Source organism: Haemaphysalis longicornis, unplaced genomic scaffold, assembly GCF_048455015.1.
Source record: "Haemaphysalis longicornis isolate Haplotype H1 unplaced genomic scaffold, Haemaphysalis longicornis Haplotype H1 scaffold_3, whole genome shotgun sequence".
Lineage (NCBI taxonomy): Eukaryota > Metazoa > Arthropoda > Arachnida > Ixodida > Ixodidae > Haemaphysalis > Haemaphysalis longicornis.
Genome location: NW_027526335.1, coordinates 84,892,304 through 84,912,659, shown reverse-complemented (window position 1 = coordinate 84,912,659; position 20,356 = coordinate 84,892,304). Strand labels below are relative to the sequence as shown.

Sequence of the window (20,356 nt, the reverse complement as noted above, 5' to 3'; positions counted from 1 at the left end):
TAAACCTCCGTACTGGCTAGAAGCCTGGTATAAAACCAGCACTCGCCTATACACGCAGTGGGTTATTTGGAACTCAACCTACAGTTTTTGCAGCCCATAGTGCATGTCGGCATACTTTCATTCCATGACAACGTAAAGTCATATGATACAATAATTTCGAGCGTTCGGCAAGGTTGCAACAATTCTTTTACCTTGCAAATCATTCCCGGGAATCGTAACGCCTCCTGTCAAAGCCGATAGCCCCGAAGGCCTGGAATTTGTTTTGTTCTTGCATTTTCGCTGTGTTCGGTTACTAGCAGCTGGACGATCCCTTTGTCCGAAAGATTGTTTAATACAGAAGCTGACGCCTAGCTCCGACTCTTCGCGCTCCGCACAGGACCGGCTTCGCAAGGAATGCGGCGACGCCGGCAGTGTTTCTTCCGTCGCTGTAGCCAAAACTATACTTTAATTCACGCCTTGAGTACGTGTATGCGATTTTAAGCCAATAATTATGATAAAAACTTACGAACATGCAAAATATGGGTGCGCACAAGCATCAGACGTCAACCCAGCGCGAAGAAACAGCAGGGAGAGCGAGCCCGAGTGAAGCAGACGACAAATGCGAGAATCCCTAAGCCGACGTCACGAAGGCGCGCTTCGCAGCGCCGCCCGTGGTCGCGCTCACCGCCAATAGTTGGGCGCGTAGATACGAGGCCCTTGCGTCACCCGCATGAGAAAAGGCACGTGCGCGTGAGCGCGTTTAACCTCGTACCACGCGTCGGAGTTGCGGGTGTGGCTTATCTTTCTTTCAGCGTAATTCCGAGGACATTTTTTTTTCTTTCTACTTTTAAGAAAAATCTACGAATAAGACTAGGCCAGAAGGTCTAAATGTTGCCGGTTTGCCACCTCGGGTGTTTCGCGCCATCATAACACTCTCAACACTAGACTCGACAGCGCGAAACTCGGCGAAAATTGATGCTCACGTATTCTCATGTTATAAGACAAAGCTTCGGTGTCCCCGTAGTTCCTTTTTTTGTTTGTTTGCATTGAGTGACGTCAGTGGAAGCCACATTTACTTTTAACAGGGAACTATTTTGTGCCGGGATACACCAAGATTCCTTTGACGTCATATCCGTCACGGAAATGACGCCAGTGCACCTTGCCGAAGCGACCCGCCCGCATGACGTTGCTCGTCAAGCACACCCACAAGGCAGCCACCGACCCGCAAATCATGCTCAGCTGCAGATTTCGCTGCACATTGCACTTTCGTGTTTTACTGATTCCTATGACAGAGGAATCAACCACAGCTTTTTTCTGTTCTAATCGCATGTGCGGCTTCATTTGTCGTTTTTGCTTCCTTTGCCACAATGCATGGCCATGACTAACCGCAGTGCCAATCATATCACAGTGAAGAGGCCGGTCAACCTCTCTTACCGATGACGCTGTTCGCTCTGCTTGAAGCAAAGCTCAGTTTCTGCGCCGCATATCGGCACGAACAATCACGTGAAGAATTCTGTTTGAACTATAGTTTCTGTGTCGTTTTATTTGTGCTATTTTTAGTGTCCGGGTCCTACGCGTCATTTATGTTGTTGAAGGTTTGTGAGTGAATGGAAAGGGGGGGGGGGGGTGCCATCTTTGCATGCGTTCTGCAAACATGTTCGAGAGATAGTGGGAAAAATGGGCACACGCGGCTCGTCACCTTTGTGGGTCAAGCTGGCTCGCTCGTCTACGGCTCATTGTGTCCGTCCATGCGTTGGCTCTTACCCGCCGTTGGGTAACGGCGGGTAAGAGCCAACCTTTTCCCTAGAAAATGAACAGAGTTCGTAACTTCGTTCCTAGCTCGTTGAGCTAATCTACGTATGGCTTTGGCTCGTTCATGCTCCAACAGTCGCTTATCCGCCGCCGAATGGAACTGCGAGCTACTCCGCATGGTGCCCCGTGGCGTAATTCAGCAATATTTGAAGGAGTGTGACTCGTCAATTTAAAAAAATTGCGGAAAATTGAAACAAGGACACACGCAGGCAGACATGAGCATTGATACGTCCAAGGAGGCATATCAAGAATGACGTGCTATTAAGTCCAGATTGTCATGTCATTTCCCTCTGTGCCCCTTTTTTCCCGAAATTCGAATATTATTATTCAGTCGAGCGCCGTTTCATCTACTGCAGTCCATGTGCTCATTTCATTTTGTTTATTATGTCAGGAGGCTGCGAATTAAGACTACCTCTGCGCTTCGCTGAGGGTAAAGTAGTGTTTAAGTTTGCAGAGCAGGCGGCCCAGCGTCCTTTTTTTCAGCGGTATATTATAAGGAGCTATCTCCGCTACGGATGTTACTAGACAGAAGGGGTGCATTGCTACGCAATCGCTGGTGAATGCGTACTGTGAACCCCACTGACAGCCGGGGTTCAGAACCGAGCTATCCTGACACACGTATTCTCAGACCATCCTTGTCGGTTATCAATTTTCACACGAATGTATTCCAATGGCAGATCGATAGCGGTCGCCGAGCTCCACCTGCTCCCTCAAAGAGCAGCTTCCCCGAAACTGTTAGGAACGCACGCGCTCCCGCCAAAGCAGACGCCGAAGCATAACGGGAGCAGAAATTTCCCGGCAGCCTTTACTTCGGGCCCTTCCAGAAAGGTATGCTTCCCTGCAAGTGTTTTCCTCTTGTCGGGTCTCATTTAAGTCCCTTCACCGGCTTTTGTTCTTTTCTGTTCGTTTTTTTGCCGGGGAAGGGGCTTGAGTAGCCTCGACGGCGTCCAATGGCGCCCGTGACGAAAGTTTCGTCGGCCTTTCCGCAGGCAGGCGAAAAATGAAACTCCGAAGGCACGTGTATACGCCGTTACACCCAGTTGTCGTTCGAGCTGGGCTTCTCGCCATTTGATTCCGAGTTTCAGCTGTTGCACTCGTTTTCGTTAAGTATAAGCACGAACGCGACACGGCGTGCAGCATCTATTTTCCAGTTGTGACTGTGGCTGTTGCGCGTATTTGCGGGAGCGGGCGCCATGGCGATTCGAAAAGGGGAGTAGAGCGGAAGCAGACGGCGACGACGTCACGTAAGAAGACAAGGCCTCCCGCGAGTTCCGGCCGACTCCGCCGATTTCGGCGGAGCAACTTTTCTTGCGCCACGGAGCGATCTCGACTGCGACGGCTTCTGGAGCTGCCATTAGAACAGGATTTGGTTGCTCCCGATCTGCCATTGGGACGTGTGTGCTCCAGAAGGAGCAAAACAGCGAAAGTGCTCCGGATCTTCCCTTGGAATTCAACATAAGGCTTTACCTGGACTATGTTGTCCATATAAAACTCGCTTTTAATTTACAATCAGGCCCTTGCCAATACTCATCAGAACGGCCCTTTTAATTGCCCTGTTCTGTTCACAAACGCGAACAAGTTGTTCTGTTCAAACGTTCTGATGAAAACTTGCTGTCATCTCACGTTCGGCCTCATCGTGGCATCCGTTATGAAGTTTGCTTTCCCTCATAGTACATAGGCTTGCAGTGAAGTACCCTTTACAGTCATCGACGCTTTTCGAATGGAGGGCAAAAAACGTAAACGCCTGTGTCGAGATATCGTGCGCGTTAGATTCCCAGGTTGTCTAAATTAATCCTTGGTCATTCACTACGGCGCTCCTCGTTGCCAAGGTGTGGCTTCTCAGTTAAAAACTGAAAATTAAAAAAAAAAAACAAAAAAAAAACTCCGAGGCGTTTTCCCGGTAATAGCTGTCGCTGTAAAAAAATTTGCGGGGCCTCCCAACGTAGAAATTCGACGTGAAACCATGCCTTTCTTTCAAATGAGTCATGGCCGTTGGTTGTGTGATTCGACTACCAGTCGTTCGATTCGGAGTTGCATAATAGTGCGTTTGCGTCTGCAATTCACAGGATGCGCGTAAAAAATGCGTTCGAGTTTACAACGTCGTTTCACTGCTCGGGAAGCTATAGAATTCCTTAATGACCCCTGGGGTGCGGTGAGAAACAGTGGGAAAAAGCCGACCCCCCCCCCCTTTTTTTTTTCTTTTTAGTTTTGGCAGGATTGCTGAGGTGCGCGTCATAATATGCACATGTCTCGAGTAAGAAGCGGATTCGGGAATTTTCGTGCTAATCGAGAGCAGAATTGGGGTCAGGTTCTCTCTCTCTCTCTCTCTCTCTCTCTCTCTCTCTCTCTCTCTCTCTCTCTCTCTCTCTTTCTTTCTATTTCTCTCTTCCTCTCATGGAAGGGGAGAGACCATGTTCTCCGCCTCCACTGTGGCCCTGCTCACTACCGGTGTTGAAACTCAACTGTCTTTAATTTATTGGCGTTTTATTGCCCGCGTTATGTTTCGCGCGTGAACTCGCCAGTACAGATGATTGTTAATGGCTACTCTTGCGTGTGGATTTCTTGTCACTTTGGGAAATTAATTTTTAAATGCGCAGTTGCGAATGTCGAGATAGAAGTTGGCTTATATGGAATTACCACGCTTAGCTTACAAATTTACCGTGCTTAGCGGTAACAGCGCTTCGATAACCTAGAAAATTAGAAAGAAAACCAAGATGCATAACCTGGCGTCGCCTATCCTTTGGGTCGTTACCAATGCTTTGGGTGTTTACCATCGGCGAAGCCGATTAGCGCACTTAGTTTAAATGTACAGTGTAAAGAAAAAAATTGGGGCAGAGAAAGCTGTGAAGTGAGACTGCAACCTACAGCTTTGTCGCTTCACTTTACCAGCTGCCATTCGGCTTGTGTTCCATCGATTCGTCGGCGATTGGCTTTACCCGCCATGTTTGATGGATTTTAGGGCGTTCGGACTAATTAGAGCTCGCTTTCCACGCGCGATCGCATTGCGCTTGGGTTTATGCATGCTTGTAATGGAGCGTTCTTGTTAAAGGAGCCCTTCGAATCTCATATGCTAGCGGCCGTGATCCTTATTACCACGTCGAGTGGGAGATCAACGCCGTCGTTCGGTTCCACCGTGATTTGTATCGCACGTTTGGCGGCCTATCGCCTGTTTGTCGCCCGCGTTACGCATTCTGCACGAGCTTGAGGCACCGCGGCACACACACAGCCGTATAAGAACCGTGCCTCGCGTGGCGGCCGCACTTGAACCCTTGCAGTGAAATATGTGTGCGCGGAGAAGATAAACGTGATGGATGCGTCCACATCCGGCTTGAGCGCGCATGTATAAATAGGAAGCGAGCCTCAGCACTGCTCCTCCGAGGGGAGGGTGGGGAGGGGAGGAGGAGGAAGCCTGTGCGAGGCGAGCATCTGGTATCGCGCCGTAAGGCAGCAGTTACAATTATGGATATGCGAACCGAGCCACTGTTCCGTTCGCCTTAATTTCCCGGCGGCGCCGACCGGCCGGCCGACCAACCCAGTTGGCGCGGCGCACTGCACGAGGAAGGATGTGGTGTGCGAGCGGAACGAACCGGAGCTTGCTGCGCCGTGGCACGGCTACGCTTATTATCGCGCGCAGTGGCGGAGGCCGAGGAAACGATTGCCTCGGGCCTCATTAATCGATCCGTCGTCGTCATTGGCACCGTGGCCGCGGCGGCGGTTACGCACACGCGCCCATTGAGAGCGCACCCACTGGGTTGGATTTATTGTCGTGATCTGGAACCCGTCTTCAAGAGAGCGCGGGGCCGTGTTCGTCGTTATGATGAACGCGGACGCTAATGAAGTGGGCTCGAGATATCTGTTGTGGCCGGGAGCTCGCCGGAGCTCTCTGGATTATGGAATATGCATGCGGCTTCTCATCCGTTTATAGCTCCATATGTGCAACAGCTTCTAGCGGAGCACTTTTTTTTTTTTTTTTTGCAGTTCCTTCTCACTCATTTTGAAGCATTCACCTCCCGCCGTAGTTCGGCTTCTCCGCAGCAATACCTGTCTGCAGTCAGTGCTCAGTCTTCACACCCAGTACTGTGAAACAGGGCGGTAAGCATCTGCCTTCGGCCCGTATTAACATTTATTAACCTAGTTTTTCTCCCTGTTTACACGCATTATAACTCGTATGTGCGCGTAAAATGCCGGCTTTCGCCTTTTTTTTTTTTTTTTTTCTTCGAGGCATGCACTGCTCCCGGTTAACGCCTACGGTTTCTATGCTGCCTTCATTGCAGGCAGGCTACGAAACAGCCACCCGGAGCCCGTGGGACGGACTCGCGCGCTTGCGCTCAATTCGTTGCTGCGTAGGCGTCTCCCTTTCTTTCCTCTTTCTGTTTTGTACCAGTCGTTTGTCCTCGTTAGCTGATGTCTCTCGGATGGAAGGACCGCTTGGAATTTTAATGAAAACTTGTCCGCGACAGGCCCGTGCCGCGTTGCGCAGTACTTTATACGGGACCCGTGCGTTCCACAGGTGGTGTTGCTTTCGCGTCAATCTCGCTGTACGCAATCTGCTCGGGAATGCGGCTTCGTGCAATAATTGCCATCGAACTGCGTCGTCCCTCGTCGTGCCATTTTACGGGGCTGTGTGTGTTACTGCGCGAACTACGCACTACGCGCATAGCGGCTATCGAAGGTTTCGCAGGTCTTAGTACACCGTCCCGGCGTTCGCTTCGCTTCGTTTATAAGGTATGGTGGCGTATTCTGTTCGAATTGTTTCTTGAAGTATTGTGTTGCGTTGCCGGCTCATGAAGTCTGTCTACAACTTGACTGTGAGCTTTTACAAAAAAAAAAAAAAAAAAAAAATCCGACTGCGTACACTGCGTCCGGTGTCAAATAACGACGGTGTGAACGCTGTGTCGAAATTTTTTTTGGGAGGGCTAGCTCCCCTGCACCTTGTAACTATTTCGTGCGTCAAAGCGCGAATTTTCAATGAGTTAATCTTTTTTTATATGCGAAGCAGACTTTGACGAACCCTTGCAGTTTTTCCTGGCGTTACTTATTTGAAGCGATTTCAGTTCGCGATGTCCGAACCGTCGCAAAAAGCACGTGTGCCTCAACAATTCACGTGAATGCCTAGACGGCGAATATATAGGGTAACAACTTTCCCAACTATGGTGGCATGGTTTTAACCGCAAAGGAAGCTTCGGGTGCATTTAAGGCAGGGCACAAGCGCGTAACCAGGGTTACCAGTGTTGTTTTAGTTTGAAATACGCATTGTCTTCACAATTCAAAATGCAAAACCGGAACGCAGCGTACAGGCTTAAAAAAGCGCCGCGGTGGGCCTATGTAACTGAGCAAAAAATGGAGGAGCACGCGTTTGCCACACGAGGGCGCCGCTGAAGGAGTTGCCGATATTTTCATAGACTGCGCAGAGATACGACCGCGGCGGGACGATGGGGAAGCGACGTTGACGGAGGCTTTGGGATTTGGTGTGAGGGGGAGCCTCAACCTCAGGGCCACAGAGGTGGCGAAGAGGCGGCTGGAGTGGTGGTGGAAGGAAAGTAGGGAGGAGAGTGGGGCGTAGGAGCAGTAAACGTACGGTTCGCACCAATATTTGAAGTTATAACTACCACATAAAACGGAGGTGAATACTGCAGCAGCCCCCGTAGTTCAGTTTGTAACGCAGCGTGTGTGTTATCTGAAGGTTGTCGGTTGGGGTGTTACCTACATGGTGCCGATGATGCCATTCTTTCTGTCATACTTAACATTTCGAAATTATTTGTTTCACACTCAGAGATGAGCAACTTCTTGTATTTCCTTTGTTGGCGGTGTTGGTGCGTTCCTTCTTCCTGCGCTGATTCGACTAGCCCTTCCTTCCCGATTATGATAAGGGGTGTAAGCGTGTGTGCGTGCACGCCCAGGAACGCCACAGTTCTTGGAACTTTGGAATCCACAAAAATAAAGCCCCCTCCCTGCCTCCCACCGCCTTTTTTTTATTGTCTCGCTACTAAACATAACAAGAATATCGATTACTGTCTCCGTACATATATGTGGACTTACCTTCACTTCTTCACAAAGCTACGCATCCCCCCCCCCCCCCCCCCCCCTTCCCTTCGGTAAGCATACGGCATGGTCGCATTCAGTTCCATTCGGCTGCAGAGAAGGGGTAACGATGATCGGAAGCTGCTTTCAAATAGTTTGTTGGAAGCGGCTCGGTTCATCTATCCCATTACCCGTTGCTTGTGGCATCGCGGTTTGAGCTTTCGAAATTTTTAAACCAGCTAGTCGTGCTCCGAGCAGCGACGGCAGGCCGCAGCTGGGCCGGGCAGTGGCTCGGGGCGGTGGTCGCCAGAAATGCGGTCGGCGTGCCGCGCTCAGTTCCCTCTGAGCGATTGCCGCTGCCCGAGGAGCCAAGGCTGCGTGCGCCACTACGGATCGCTTCCCGAATACCGAGCAGCCGAAGGGAATCGGTAGCGCGATTTGCGCCCCCCGTTCTAATCTCACGCCCACTGAGTTCGGCCGTCGCGGCCCGGCGGGGGGTGGGCTTTGCGCGTGCCGGGTCTCGAAGACTTTCGTCGTGGATGCAAGTTGTGCGCTCTCCTTCGGTCCTGCGCAGCTCGCTGTACGCGCTAATTGTACCGCGGAGGGTGCGAATGGGTTCCCGAGCGTCATCGGAATGCGCATTCGACGCGGTCGTGCGCGGGTCGTGATAACCTTCCGAAGAGGAGGGCGTCTTTGTGCAGCCTTAGCATATACGCGTCGTGAAGTGGGTGAACGATAAAAAGGCAGAAGGAGCCTTGGCTTATATAATCGGATGTCTTTCACTGAGGCCGGAATCACGTCTGGCGGACTGATTTCAAATAACTCGATGGGAACAAGCCAGTGTGCGGTAACGTCACAAGATAGACGCATGTAAACGCGTCTAGCTAGTTCTACATTCATGCGGTCAAGGCGTGCTGAAGGTCCGGTAGAATCATCTTTATGCCACGACCATGGCGTGTGTACAAATAGTATTGAAGCGGCTCTGCGGAAGCCGTACACTGCACGTTACCCTTTGCTGGTTTTCTGTCTTCCTTCGTTCGTTCAATTTTTGTGTAGTAAACAACTAATTTCCAGCTCTCTGGTGGGAAGGCGATGGGGAGAGGGCGTCTGGGATTGTCTATTTCCGCGCCGGAAAAAGAGGGTGTCTTTTCGTATGCTCAAATAAATGGCTGGGGTTTCTGTGCCACTTATTTGCCGCTATCTTTTCTCGCGCGTGTGCGCGCCGCCCCACGTGTTAAACGACAAAGATTTGCGTGTAAAATTTATTCTACAGCGCTTTCGCTCCGTTTCACTCCAGCGTGGCTCAACGCACAAACAACTCCCCTTCGTGGGCCTTCGATTTCAAACAAGGTCGAGGCGCGAATGCCGTAAACCAGCGTTGCACACCTCGTATTTTTCCGAAAACGCCCCCCCTGTCGAGGCTGTGTTTAAACTTCTGAAGGACGCGAAGGGCCTCTCCTATCCGATCGAATGTTTTCAGAGGCGAACCAAAGTCCTTCAGTCTGTGTACTGTATTCAGGAGGCTTGAGCAGAACACGTGTCGAACGGCCTGCTAAGCCCGCTCGCCGTTCGTTTATTCTTGTTACGAAAGCCACCCTGGTCAGTTGGTGTGCCTGTCCGTGCGATTCTCTTGGCCGCTAATACTCGTGATTTGCCCGTAGGGCAGATCGAGTCGCGGCCGTGGCAGGCAATGCGAGCGGTCGCATTCCGCGCGTTTCTCTGCCAGCTGTGTTGGCAGCACGCAGTGTCCCACGTACCGGCGTAATTCTACGTATCAGGCCTGTTTTCCGCCGTCGGGATTGGCTTTGTCGAGCGGCGCTTCTGCGGGTCTGTCGAACGTGCCGGTGGACAGTCCCGAACCTTCCCCTCGGTAACTGGGTTGCCGATATTGTATTTCGGACAGCTAGCCGGGCGGCGCCAGCAAGGCCGTGTGGAGAACAGTGAGGCAACTGCGCGACTTCAAGCTTCCGTGGTGTTATTTTTCTTTCAATGCTTGAAGAGGTTGGTTTTTTGCGTGTGTGTGTGTGTGTGTGTGTGTGTGTGTGTGTGTGTGTGTGTGTGTGTGTGTGTGTGTGTGTGTGTGTGTGTGTGTGTGTGTGTGTGTGTGAACTCTGCGAGGAAACCTGTTTGTCGTTAACGCTTGATGTGTCACACATTCACTGCACACGAAAATTCTATTAATAAAATGCGCTGGGCCGCTTATATGCGTTTCCTTGTCAGTACAGCCAGCCGTCACCCGAGCTTGCTTATGGGGGTTATATTATATCGCAGCATAAACCTACCTAAAGCATCATAAAACCACCTGAACTGGAATAACAGCCAAAACGGACCTGCAATGTTTGAAAACCACGGTGTAGAAAAATATTCAACAGAAATAGCAGCAACCGACCTGAAACAGGAAAATCCGCGAAAACGTACAAGAAGCAGTAGCTGAAACTGACCAAAAGGCAACGAAAATACCCTAAATCCCATTTATAATGCATAAAGATGTCATAAATAGATTTTATGCGTGATAACAAATATGACAAACCCTTGAAAATAAAAAAAAGCGGTAACGAAATTAGAACCCGGGTTAGGACGTTTGCTTCGCAGGAGCGGAACTACTACACTACGAGACCAAGCGGTTCTGAGCGATTAAATTGAGGGCCACATGCACGTGGCCCTCCGACATGGAGCTTCAGACATGCCCCTAGATGGCGCCACGCGTCGCTTGGCTGTGCTGACTAGGAAACGCCTATACGCGCTAGGGGCGGCTGTATACTTTGACATCACTCCTTATAGTTCCCAGGAAAAACTGCCTTCTCAGCAATGGAAGCCGACTTTCAGGGGTCTCGTTATATTGCTTTTCATTTCGGTAATGGGGTCTACCAAGGTGCTTGATATAGGCCCTAGGGTCTTTCTAGCAATGCATGTGGTTGTAGTAGCGAAGCCGACTTTAAATGCACGATGAGATAGCAGCACTACGGCTTACGCATTTGTTCGACAATTCCAATTTGGAATTTTCCGCAACACTTTTTTTAACCGGTCGCGTCAGCTGTGCGCACGGAATCGATCGTCGCGTGAATTGCGTCAGTGCGCTTTGCAAACTTTCTTACCTTGCTGTACCCGGAGCACGGTATTACAGTAAAACCTTTGCTGCAGTGCAGTGCAGTGTTAGGTGTCTTCATTTTCCGGGAGAATTGGCAGTCTCCCAGTATGTGCACACTTCACACCATTATACACCTCTCGGGTTTGTCATACCCTGCAGTCGCTCGTGCTTTAATCTATATGACGAACATAATCAGTCGACCCGGTCAATCTCGGTTGTCTGAAACTTGATAGGCCATTTCTTGGGGGCGGGGCAGTGTTGCGTGTTTTAGATTTTGGCGCGCGTCCGTTTTCACATGCGAATGCCGCAATCACTTATTAAGCATTCGAGCCCCTCTCTCCCCGCCTACCGCTGGCGATTTCTTCGTGCCTCGCAGTGAAGCACGTCTCAGAAACCGGTCCCGTTTCTTCTGCCCTTTCGTCTTTTTTTCGCTTGCCTTCCATGATGCTTCCTTGCGATTCTCCCCCCTTTGGTGGCTGTTGGGGCCAACTCCTCGGGTGCTGCTCTTCCTTCCGCCATAACAAGGCCCATTGTGCGAACTGTATCAAAAGGGCCGAAGATGAGCGACGGCCGGGGGCGGTGAAATTGAAAGGTACAATGAAAGCTGCCCAGATATGACCTGGTGTACGTGCGCATACCTCGGCTCGATGGCGACGCGTTTAGCCATGCCCGAAAGATTTTTCCCCTCCCGGAAGTATCCGCCACCACCCAGAGTAGCCTAGCCTCGACGCGCTCGAGGAGCTTCGCGTGTGCGCGGCGTTTCTTTTTTTTCCTGCGGTAGAGAGGGCCCGGGCGGAATCGCGCGATTCGGGAGTTCGTGACTGGCGACTTCGCCCCCTTCCTCTACCGCGGCCCTGCCTGCGGTTCATTTGCGCGCACGTGTAGTAGTAGTAGTAGCGCGAGCCTTTACTTGTGTGGCGGCCGGCCGGTACCTTGACCCGTCGGCGTGCTGGCCACAGTTCTTGGGGGAAGCCCTGCGTTTCCGAGTGGTTCGAAGGAGCAGGTTTTTTCTGTCTGTGTACAATATTGGCGCGCGTTTTTGTGTGGAGAGGCGCAATTTGCGCACCGTTGGGCAGTTTGTCTGGGGCCGTTGACTGGGCACCGTATGTGGTCGTGAGCTCTCGTGAGTGCGCGCTGTGGCTACCGAAGCAGAATACATCGTTGTGTTACATGCTGTGAAATGACTAACTGTTGTACAGTTGCTGCGCAGGTTTTGTCGGATGTGCAGGTGGATCTGCTAGGCGGGCTTTTTGCCGTTGATTGAATTTCTTTTTTACCCTGAGGAACCAGTGGCGCGCTTATTAAGGAAGTTTTAACGACTGAAGCTCTCAGACTAAACGCACAGGAGCGGTAGCTTCATTTCTTTAGCGCGTATACGCCAGCGAAGTTTACTGTAACGCGAAAAACGAGACTATCTACATAAAAATGCGTAATAGGAAAAGCTGCAACATGTTATCGTGCAAATGTGGGTGGAGAGTAGCTTGAGAATCGATGAGGAAAGATTGAAAAATAAAAACAAAAGCGCGTGGTGTGGTGCGCTAGCAATAGATGTGTCTAGCCGTGAAGCCGACTTTAACGGCGCTGCATTTATAGTGCTCTATGCATAGTGATACATGGGTTTTTGTACTTTGATGCATAAATGCCCTTAGTAAAACGTCTTCCCAACAATTCATTTGCGTATAGCAATGAAGCCTACTTTAAATAGTCTCGGTGAGTAGCACATCGGCGTTCACAAAAGAATGCTTCAGAATTGGTACATAATTCTGAGAATTTCGGTACGATTCTTTATGACGCATTCGTCCCGCGGGCATCTTGGAATGCTTCTGGACATTCCAAAGCTCATCGCGTGCTTGAAGACAGATGTTGTTAAAGCGTTTCTCCTGGAATTTCACGTCCTTCGCGGCATTTCAGCCCGCGTAGTTTCCCTCACATTGGGCTGGTCGGTGACCGAAGTGTGAACACAGCGCGCATTTTGGCCAAGGAGCGATGTACAATTACAATGCACAAGCGCGTGTGCTGTTTACATCTCTCCCCGTCCCTTCATCAAAATGTGCGCTGTCCGCACTTCCGTTCCCGCCCACACTGGATGGCATCGCGCGACATTCGGAATCAGCCTCGTTCGCGCGTACTCTACGAACCGGCCGGCGCTGCAGCCTGCCTCCTCGGGCGATAATCCAATAACTCCAGCCGGCGTAACGTGCTGCGAGGCTGTCGCCGGAAGCGCTCGGCGCCGCTCGACCGCCTCGGCATTGTTCCCGTTCGAGAAGGGGTCGCCGGCGGATGCCATTCCTTCCGTGAGCGGCCGTATAACAGCGCTTACGAACGCCGTCGCCACACAGCCGCGAACAGGCGTCTCCGGGACTCCGAGGGACATCACGCTGGTGGAGACGGCACTCAGCGACCGATGTGCCGCCCGGGTGTACTGGCAGTCCTCGTCTCGGCGACGGGAGAGAGGCCGAGGCTCGGAAGCGTTACTACGTGACCTCGCGTGTCTTTGGGCGGTGGCGGAGGAGGGTAGTTGGTGTGCACGTTGTAGTACTGTACCGGCCCCGCCGGGCGCAGAAGGGCGCGCGAAGAGAGAGCGCCGCCGCCGCTTTTTGATAGCGGGGTCCGTGAGAGAAGAGGAGTACGGTGTGCCTTGCCGGCGGCCCATCAAATCGCGTCCTGCTTGGCAGTCTCGCCGGATCTGCCCATTTAGCGGGCGACACATTTCGCCTGGCGGGCCCGTGTCCCCCCACCGCGCGCGACCGCCTCCCGTGGAAAGCTCTCGCCCCTGTCGTGTGGCCCCTGCACCCTGCTCTGGGTGGCTTCGCTACTCATTTTAAAGCGAAGCTTTCTTTGGGTCTTCCCCGGTTTTATGGGGGCTGCTACTGCTGCTTTCTGGTAGGGTGGGCTGCCTGTAAAAACCTTTTACGTTAACTTTTTTGCGGCTTATCTGGGAGTCGGGAAGAACTTCGTGCTCCAAAATGTGGCTTCGTTGTCGCCGTCTGTCGTCCAGTCACGTGAAGCGCGCAGGTGCTGTTGTCACGACGGAAGGGTGACAGAACGAGGCGTTTGACGTGGTGCGTGGGATGGCTTGCTGGCTAATTAAGGCTAAGATCGACGTTATCCACCTCTACTTCAGTGTCCCAGCAACGAGCTGATTCAGAAGACCGTCGATGTTGTATCGTAACCTCATTTCTGAAAAGAATAGATGCGGTGTACGCTACTTTTGTATAGCCGTGGAGCTTCACGTCGATTAAACATTTTACTCGGTGCGAGAAAATTCGCGCAAGATTTCGTTACTTTTGGATTTTTGGTCTGTATTCCTGCGGGAAACCCACGTGTTTGCTGTTTCTATCGATTAAAGACGGAGCGGAAATATCTTGGAAATGCGGGCAAGTGAAGTGTTGTTCAACGACCACGCGAAAAACAAAACAAAAACAAACTTTTCGGGCTGCTGTTGTAAATACTCGTGTTTAAATTTGAAAATTGAAGGGGACTACTAATTAAAGCTCACCGCTATCTAAAAAAATTCTGAAATCCGTTTGTGCTAAGATATGCATCGCCCAAGACTTTAATTAGTGAAACGCAGTGGCATTCTAGCTCGTGTGTCGCATACTTCGGCCCACATAATCACAAAATACACGTGAACCCAAATGCATTCGACGGCGAACAAACGGCACAGATTGGTTTGAGGGATTTTATAGAACTTGGGAGTTTGATTAGCAGTCAATTGCCTTCAATTTTGCAATCTAAACATGTGCCCTTGCAGCCCAAGTTAACAAGTTTTGTTGTTGTTAAACTAGTGAAATGTTTCATTACGAAATGTCTGACTGGGCGTTGTGAACTGGAATTCTATTCACTGTAGTGCTACTGAACCAGAAGACGCGGGTTCGATTCCGGCGGGCGCCTTTCATACGAAGGCGAAATCAAAAACGCCAGTGTGTCAGATTTCTGCGCACGTTGAAGATCCCCTCAAGGTGGTCAGAATTAATCCGGAGCCATCCACTACGGCGCCTCGTCGCCCAGGTGTAGTAGCTTCGGCGCGTATACCCACCCACAATCGATCAAAAGTCTGCCCGGCCGTACCGACCACCTGCAAAAACCGCATTTATCACGTCTCGAACAATTTGAAACTCGCGGTATCAATCCACGCTGCACCTGCAATGGTGATTTTGTCTTCCCTGCGGCATCAAAGGAAGTCTGGATGTACGGGCTTACTCGCAGCGACGTTCTCGCGTTCCGTGAGGTCGTAGAACTGCGCCGTGCATGTTATCAGTCTTATCTGCTCGTCCTTTGGGGGGAATGCCGTAATTCTGGCGTGCGTCCCTTGTCCGAGGGCGGGAAAGCAACCCGTTCCCAATGCTGGACGCCTTGCCTTCGACACACCGGGTATCCCGAGCAACCGCCTTTCTTTCAGGCGAGGCGGTAGACACACCCCTACCTAATTGACCTGCGTCCCGCCCTTCGCTCGGGCTCTTGTCCTGTGGGCTTCGGCCTTATCGGTGCGTGGGCTATTGATCTTCGCCCCCGATGTCTTTATCCCCCCCCCCCCCCCCCGACTTCCAGGCGCCGACCTCGTTGGGCAAATACCGTAAGCGGTCGCCTGATGATAGCCCGTCAAACGTGGCGGGTCGTTCCTTGCATACCTTCGAACGTGATGCGGCTGCCATAACACGGTACCGGAAACATCTGCCTCCCCCCCCCCCCTCCTTCCCTCTCAAAAAATGCGCGTTATTCCTGCCATTCACTGAGAAGACTGTATACTGGCACATTTTGTGTATCTTCAGTGCTTTAAAGAAAAAGCTGGTTGCAACGGAAGTCGGCGTGATATTTGTGTGCTGTATCACGTAACTAGGAGCAGGCTTGATAGTTAGGGTCATTACAACTAGTTATCATTCACAGTGGTGTGGACCATCTCGCCGTAGATTAACTACCGAAGGAACTGTGATAAACTGTTAACGGGTGCAAACAGTCGAGAATAATCAGCCACGTAGTTATAACTTAATCTAGGGTACGTTCACTCGTTGAAATGTTTATATTTATTTATTACTCGTTAGTTTAATTAATAGAAACCCCAATGATTGGGAAATGGTCCTCCCACAACCGTGAAAAATTGGTCGCGATTTTTCTGCATACTTCACATTTTTATTTTTCACGCGAAGCACCCGGACACGTCTTTATTAAACGGGTGGGTACTCCTTTTGCGGGAAAGATGGCACGATGACAATGGCTTAATCGTCCGCCAGAGGCCTCGGGGCGTCCGTAAAGAAATAAGGCATGAGTGAGGAGGGAGGGCGGGTTCGCGACGGTTAATTAAGCCTCCGGTGATCGTCGGACGCGTGCGGGCGCTGCAACTAATTCTTGCGCGATGACACCCTCAAGTCGGACCCGACGGACGATCGTCGCCGCTTGGGAAACGCGCATGGAATTCCGCGCGTCTCTTCCGTTCCCTTCCCCCCCGCGCGCGCGCGAACGTGCTCTTATCGCGTGTGCGATTCGGTGTGTTTGTTTTCCGGCATGCCGTCGTCCGTGCATCACCTCGTAAGCGGGGCGCTTGCGTCAGCGCCGGGTTTGTATTTGCGCTCCGTGCCGTTCGTCCCTTTTCCCGTGCTGGATCGTACTGGATCAATCGGTGCAAACACAGCCGCGGTACGAACTCGGTAGAGTGGACACAGCCGTTCGCACTGGTTGTAACGGCCGGTATAAACGTTGTTGTCGCGAGCTATGCTCTCGCGATTGTGGGAGGCGTTATCGTGGTGGTCTGTTTTCATGCCGCCTTCGGTGTTTTCTTGCCCTGACCTTGTTCCATCTTTTCGTCTCATTGCAGCCAGCCCGCCGTGTGTCGTCGGACTGCCATGCTCTGGGATGCCCATGGCACCTGTTCTACAACGGCTATCCTGTGTGAGTGCTACGCCCTTCACCTTTCTAGGGCTTCACTCTGTCGTCATAGAATACCTGCAGCCCACACATGCCCGTCATCATTATATCGTGCCCCCCCCCCCCCCCGCTTCTCAATCTTCATATTGTTAACCTTTTTCTTAAGATCTGACGAGCGTAGCGATCCGATAAAACGGCCAATTTACCGAGATTACTGCCTGTGCATTACACTCTGACTGGCTGCTACGGTCACCTCAAGATGAAATTTTGCTCTTTGCTTTTGTTGCTCGTGGCGCGGGCACGTGGTTTCGCTTTGGGCCGGTCCCGTTGCCGGGCGGCCTGTTTACGGTACAAGCGGCCGCACAGCTGACAGTGACGGCTCCCGTCCGATTCTTTGTTCCATGCTGCGCCCCCCCTCAGAGCGCGGCTCTGCTCCGCGAACAGCGGGACGCTGTTGTTCGCCGGCATGTAGGTACACGAGCGCACGCGTCGGCTCCTTGATGCGCGCTCCTTGCTCCTTTGTCCTCAAAACGTCCGACAAAGGGGAAGAAGGGGGGGCGGGAACTGTGCTTAAAGCTTCTCGCGCCGCGTCCGCCTTGATCGAGTCGCGCACGACACCGGTCAGCGGCACGACACGTCGCTGTAGCGAGCGACTTGCCCGCGGGAAGCTCTTACGCGCGCTTCCCTCAGTTACCTCTGCTAAGCACGTAGACCCGACGCGCGCCTGTTGCGATGTTTTTTGTAAACGCTGCTCAATTGAGACGCCTGCCGATGGCGTGACAAGGCGCACGGCGCGCCCAGGGCGCCTGCTGCCCGGGCTTTTCGCCACCCGCTCGCTCATTCCCCTCCGCCCCTGTGGCTTTCGGCGACGATGGATGGCCTGCTCTTGATCGTGGCCCGGTGTGGTGCTGGGGCCCTAGGCGCCACCGTGGCGTTGGCATATTTTAGGCCCGCTTCTCCCACCCCCTCGCCCGTTCTCTTTCTTTTTGTCATCTTTTCTTTGTGTAGCATTATAGTTCCAGTCAAGGCAGGCCAGAGGGTATGGGCTTGCATTGCACTTCAGAAGGACTACCACTCGGTCACAGGGAGCTGTTAAAAATAAGTCCAGTTCCAAAGGAGGAAAGTCACCGCATTTGATTTTGATGTTATTCCAAAATTTACTTCTGGTTGGAACTTAATGCGAATAGGCTGAGGTTTTAAATTTAGAGGTACAATCTATTTTCGCTGCAGGAGTGGACATTGGTTCAGTTTTTCGGTGTTTGGGGGGGGGGGGGGAGCTTGTTTGACCCATGTTTAGACTGAAGCTTTAAACGAGATCTAAACTGCACTTTCTCGGCTGCAATATTGGTACTGCCATGACCACATCTCGGATACTTATTTTTTATCCCTTTTTACCCAATTGGCGAAACTAATGGAAGTATACAAGATGCGAGCAAACTACAGGCTAGGTCTTCCAAACCTACCTCAGCCATGAAATGTTCCACCATTTGCGGTGCCATAAAAAGTGTGACAGTAAATTTGACTTTGGGGGCAATAGAAGTGATAAAGCAAGACATCCACATTTTGGGTGTTGTGGCATTAGAGATGGCATTTTTTTTCGCTTACATTTTTGGTCTCGTATGGCCCCTACAATAGCGAAACTTTCGCAAGTTGTGGCCAGGACTCGTGGAACTGAATATACACGTTACATGTTTTGCTTGTGACTGGCGAAAATGTAAGTTTGCTTTATTTCATTAGAGCAATGATTATAAGCAGTAAAAGAAGTTATGCCAACTCTCGACTCTTTTTTTCTAGGCTCATTTATTTGTTTTAAGCATATTGGAGACTCACTTCTTTTGTGTAAGGCTACCAGTATGTAACTAGTGGCCACTGACAATGTCCGTGGTGGTCTCTTCCACGCTAGATGCACACAATGCTGTTGCTAGCTGTTGATTATTGTGTTCAGCCTTGAGTGCAGAAAGACAATGGAAAAGTGTCCCTACCTTTTCTTCTAACAGATGAGGTTAAAACTTTTTGACCTCTGGCCTCCGCTCCTTGTACCCAACACCACTTTCAACAAAGAGTGTTTCCAAGGCCAGTTTAAAGCATTCAGCTATTAAGCTATCAAAGTTTTTGTTATACATCACCCACGCACTCCCCCTATTAAGGGTAAGCTCTCAGAGGAGTGAAGATAATCGGTGCCCTATATTCAGGGGCCAAGTTCCGGTTTACCTAGCGGCTTGTCCGCACTCGACCTGCGAAAGAATGCTGTTTGATAGGCCGCTTGTAGCGTTGCGAATCAACTGTCTGGGCTGCCTGGGATATCGGTAGTCCTTCTCAAACATGTCGGGCAGGAGGAGAAAAATGCCGGCACAGCTTAGTGATAAGCCATTGTGGGCGTTATCTGAAGAATTCTTGGCTTAGCCTCTTGTTCGATAAGAAGCCTTGGTGCGTCACAGCGCGAGGCGTCGCATCTGTGGAATGGTAGGCTCTCCATGTATGTTGAAGGTGGGTGTTTCCCAGGAGTCTTCGTAAACTTGTGAGTCTCATTGGGCCTTTCTTTAGCTACCGCTGCACACGGCTGGTTGTGTGCTGTTGAAATAGTCGATTGCTGTGCCGTGCACGGCTGTTGCAGCTCTGTTGATGGGGGTGTGTTCGTATTGACCCTTCTGGACGTCCGCATAACTGGCATTTGTTGTGTGTGATGTCCTTTTTTGTGTAATATAACCAGCTAATACTAGGCTGTTTGTGCTGCTGTAGTGTGTCCTTGGTCACTATTATTTGCTGTGCTCCCTTTTATTAACTTCAAGTCTGTGTTCTCAGAGCAGAGCAATAAGCATTTAACGTACCTTTTTTTTGTACTTCTTAAAAACGTGGGAGCTATTTGAATTTAATGAGCCATTTCACTTTCATTGTGTGTATCGCGCTTAGCAGGACAGGTTCAGATAAGATCCATAAGGAAGTTTTACTGAATAGCTTTTATACAGATAAAGCAAGGCAATTTGGCCACTGCTGCTGCACATGGTCTCATGCGTGGCAGTCGCTTTAGTGTGCCTAATGTCTTCAATGTGTGAATTGTCGCCACAAGTGGCCCGAACATTGGGTGGCATGACATCACTGTTGCCTGAAGTTGTTCAGGTGACTGTCAATTCACTGTATTCAGGTAGTTCATATTTTGCTGCAGAGAGATTCGAAGGTGTGCTTCATTGAGTGATCAATGTAATTTTCATATTTTTGCAGTTTATCTTCACGTTTACAGGGACAAGGATGCCTCTAGTTGACGCAAATAGTTTTCGATTGTTTACTTTTTTTTTCTGTTTAGGCGGGATTGATGTTTTGCAACTGAAGTTGTTTCAGGCACTTCTAATTGTGGATCCTTTATATTGTCACTCTAAAAATTCAAACTGGGGCTTATTAGACAAGCATCCACGCAACCATTTCATAGCACAAGCTCGATACAATACCACAGCATGGAAGTGAAATGGCAGTGCCTTTTAAATGGCGCTTTGAGCTGAATGTGAATGTGGGTGAAATTTCAGTTCTGCTGCTATCCCCATATATGTAGTAGAGCTTAGCAATCTCAAAGTTAGTGCAAGTGAACTGGCAGTACCTTAA

At 50.8% G+C, this 20,356-nt stretch overlaps 1 protein-coding gene across 14 annotated transcripts in view; it reads left to right on the top strand.

Annotated features, from left to right (window-relative positions):
* Positions 1 to 20,356, top strand: part of Synd (protein kinase C and casein kinase substrate in neurons protein Synd) — a 110,568-nt gene that overhangs the window by 73,400 nt on the left and 16,812 nt on the right. For 4 of the 14 annotated variants that reach the window (XM_077703606.1, XM_077703611.1, XM_077703608.1 and 1 more), the window contains exon 2: positions 16,713 to 16,786. In XM_077703606.1, coding sequence (XP_077559732.1) covers positions 16,751 to 16,786 — 36 coding nt within the window. In that variant the 5' untranslated portion in view covers positions 16,713 to 16,750. Of the gene's footprint in view, positions 1 to 6,498; positions 6,517 to 16,387; positions 16,586 to 16,712; positions 16,787 to 19,230; positions 19,281 to 20,356 lie in introns of those variants that run through there. The other 10 variants (XM_077703610.1, XM_077703605.1, XM_077703604.1 and 7 more) reach the window with 8 other exon arrangements.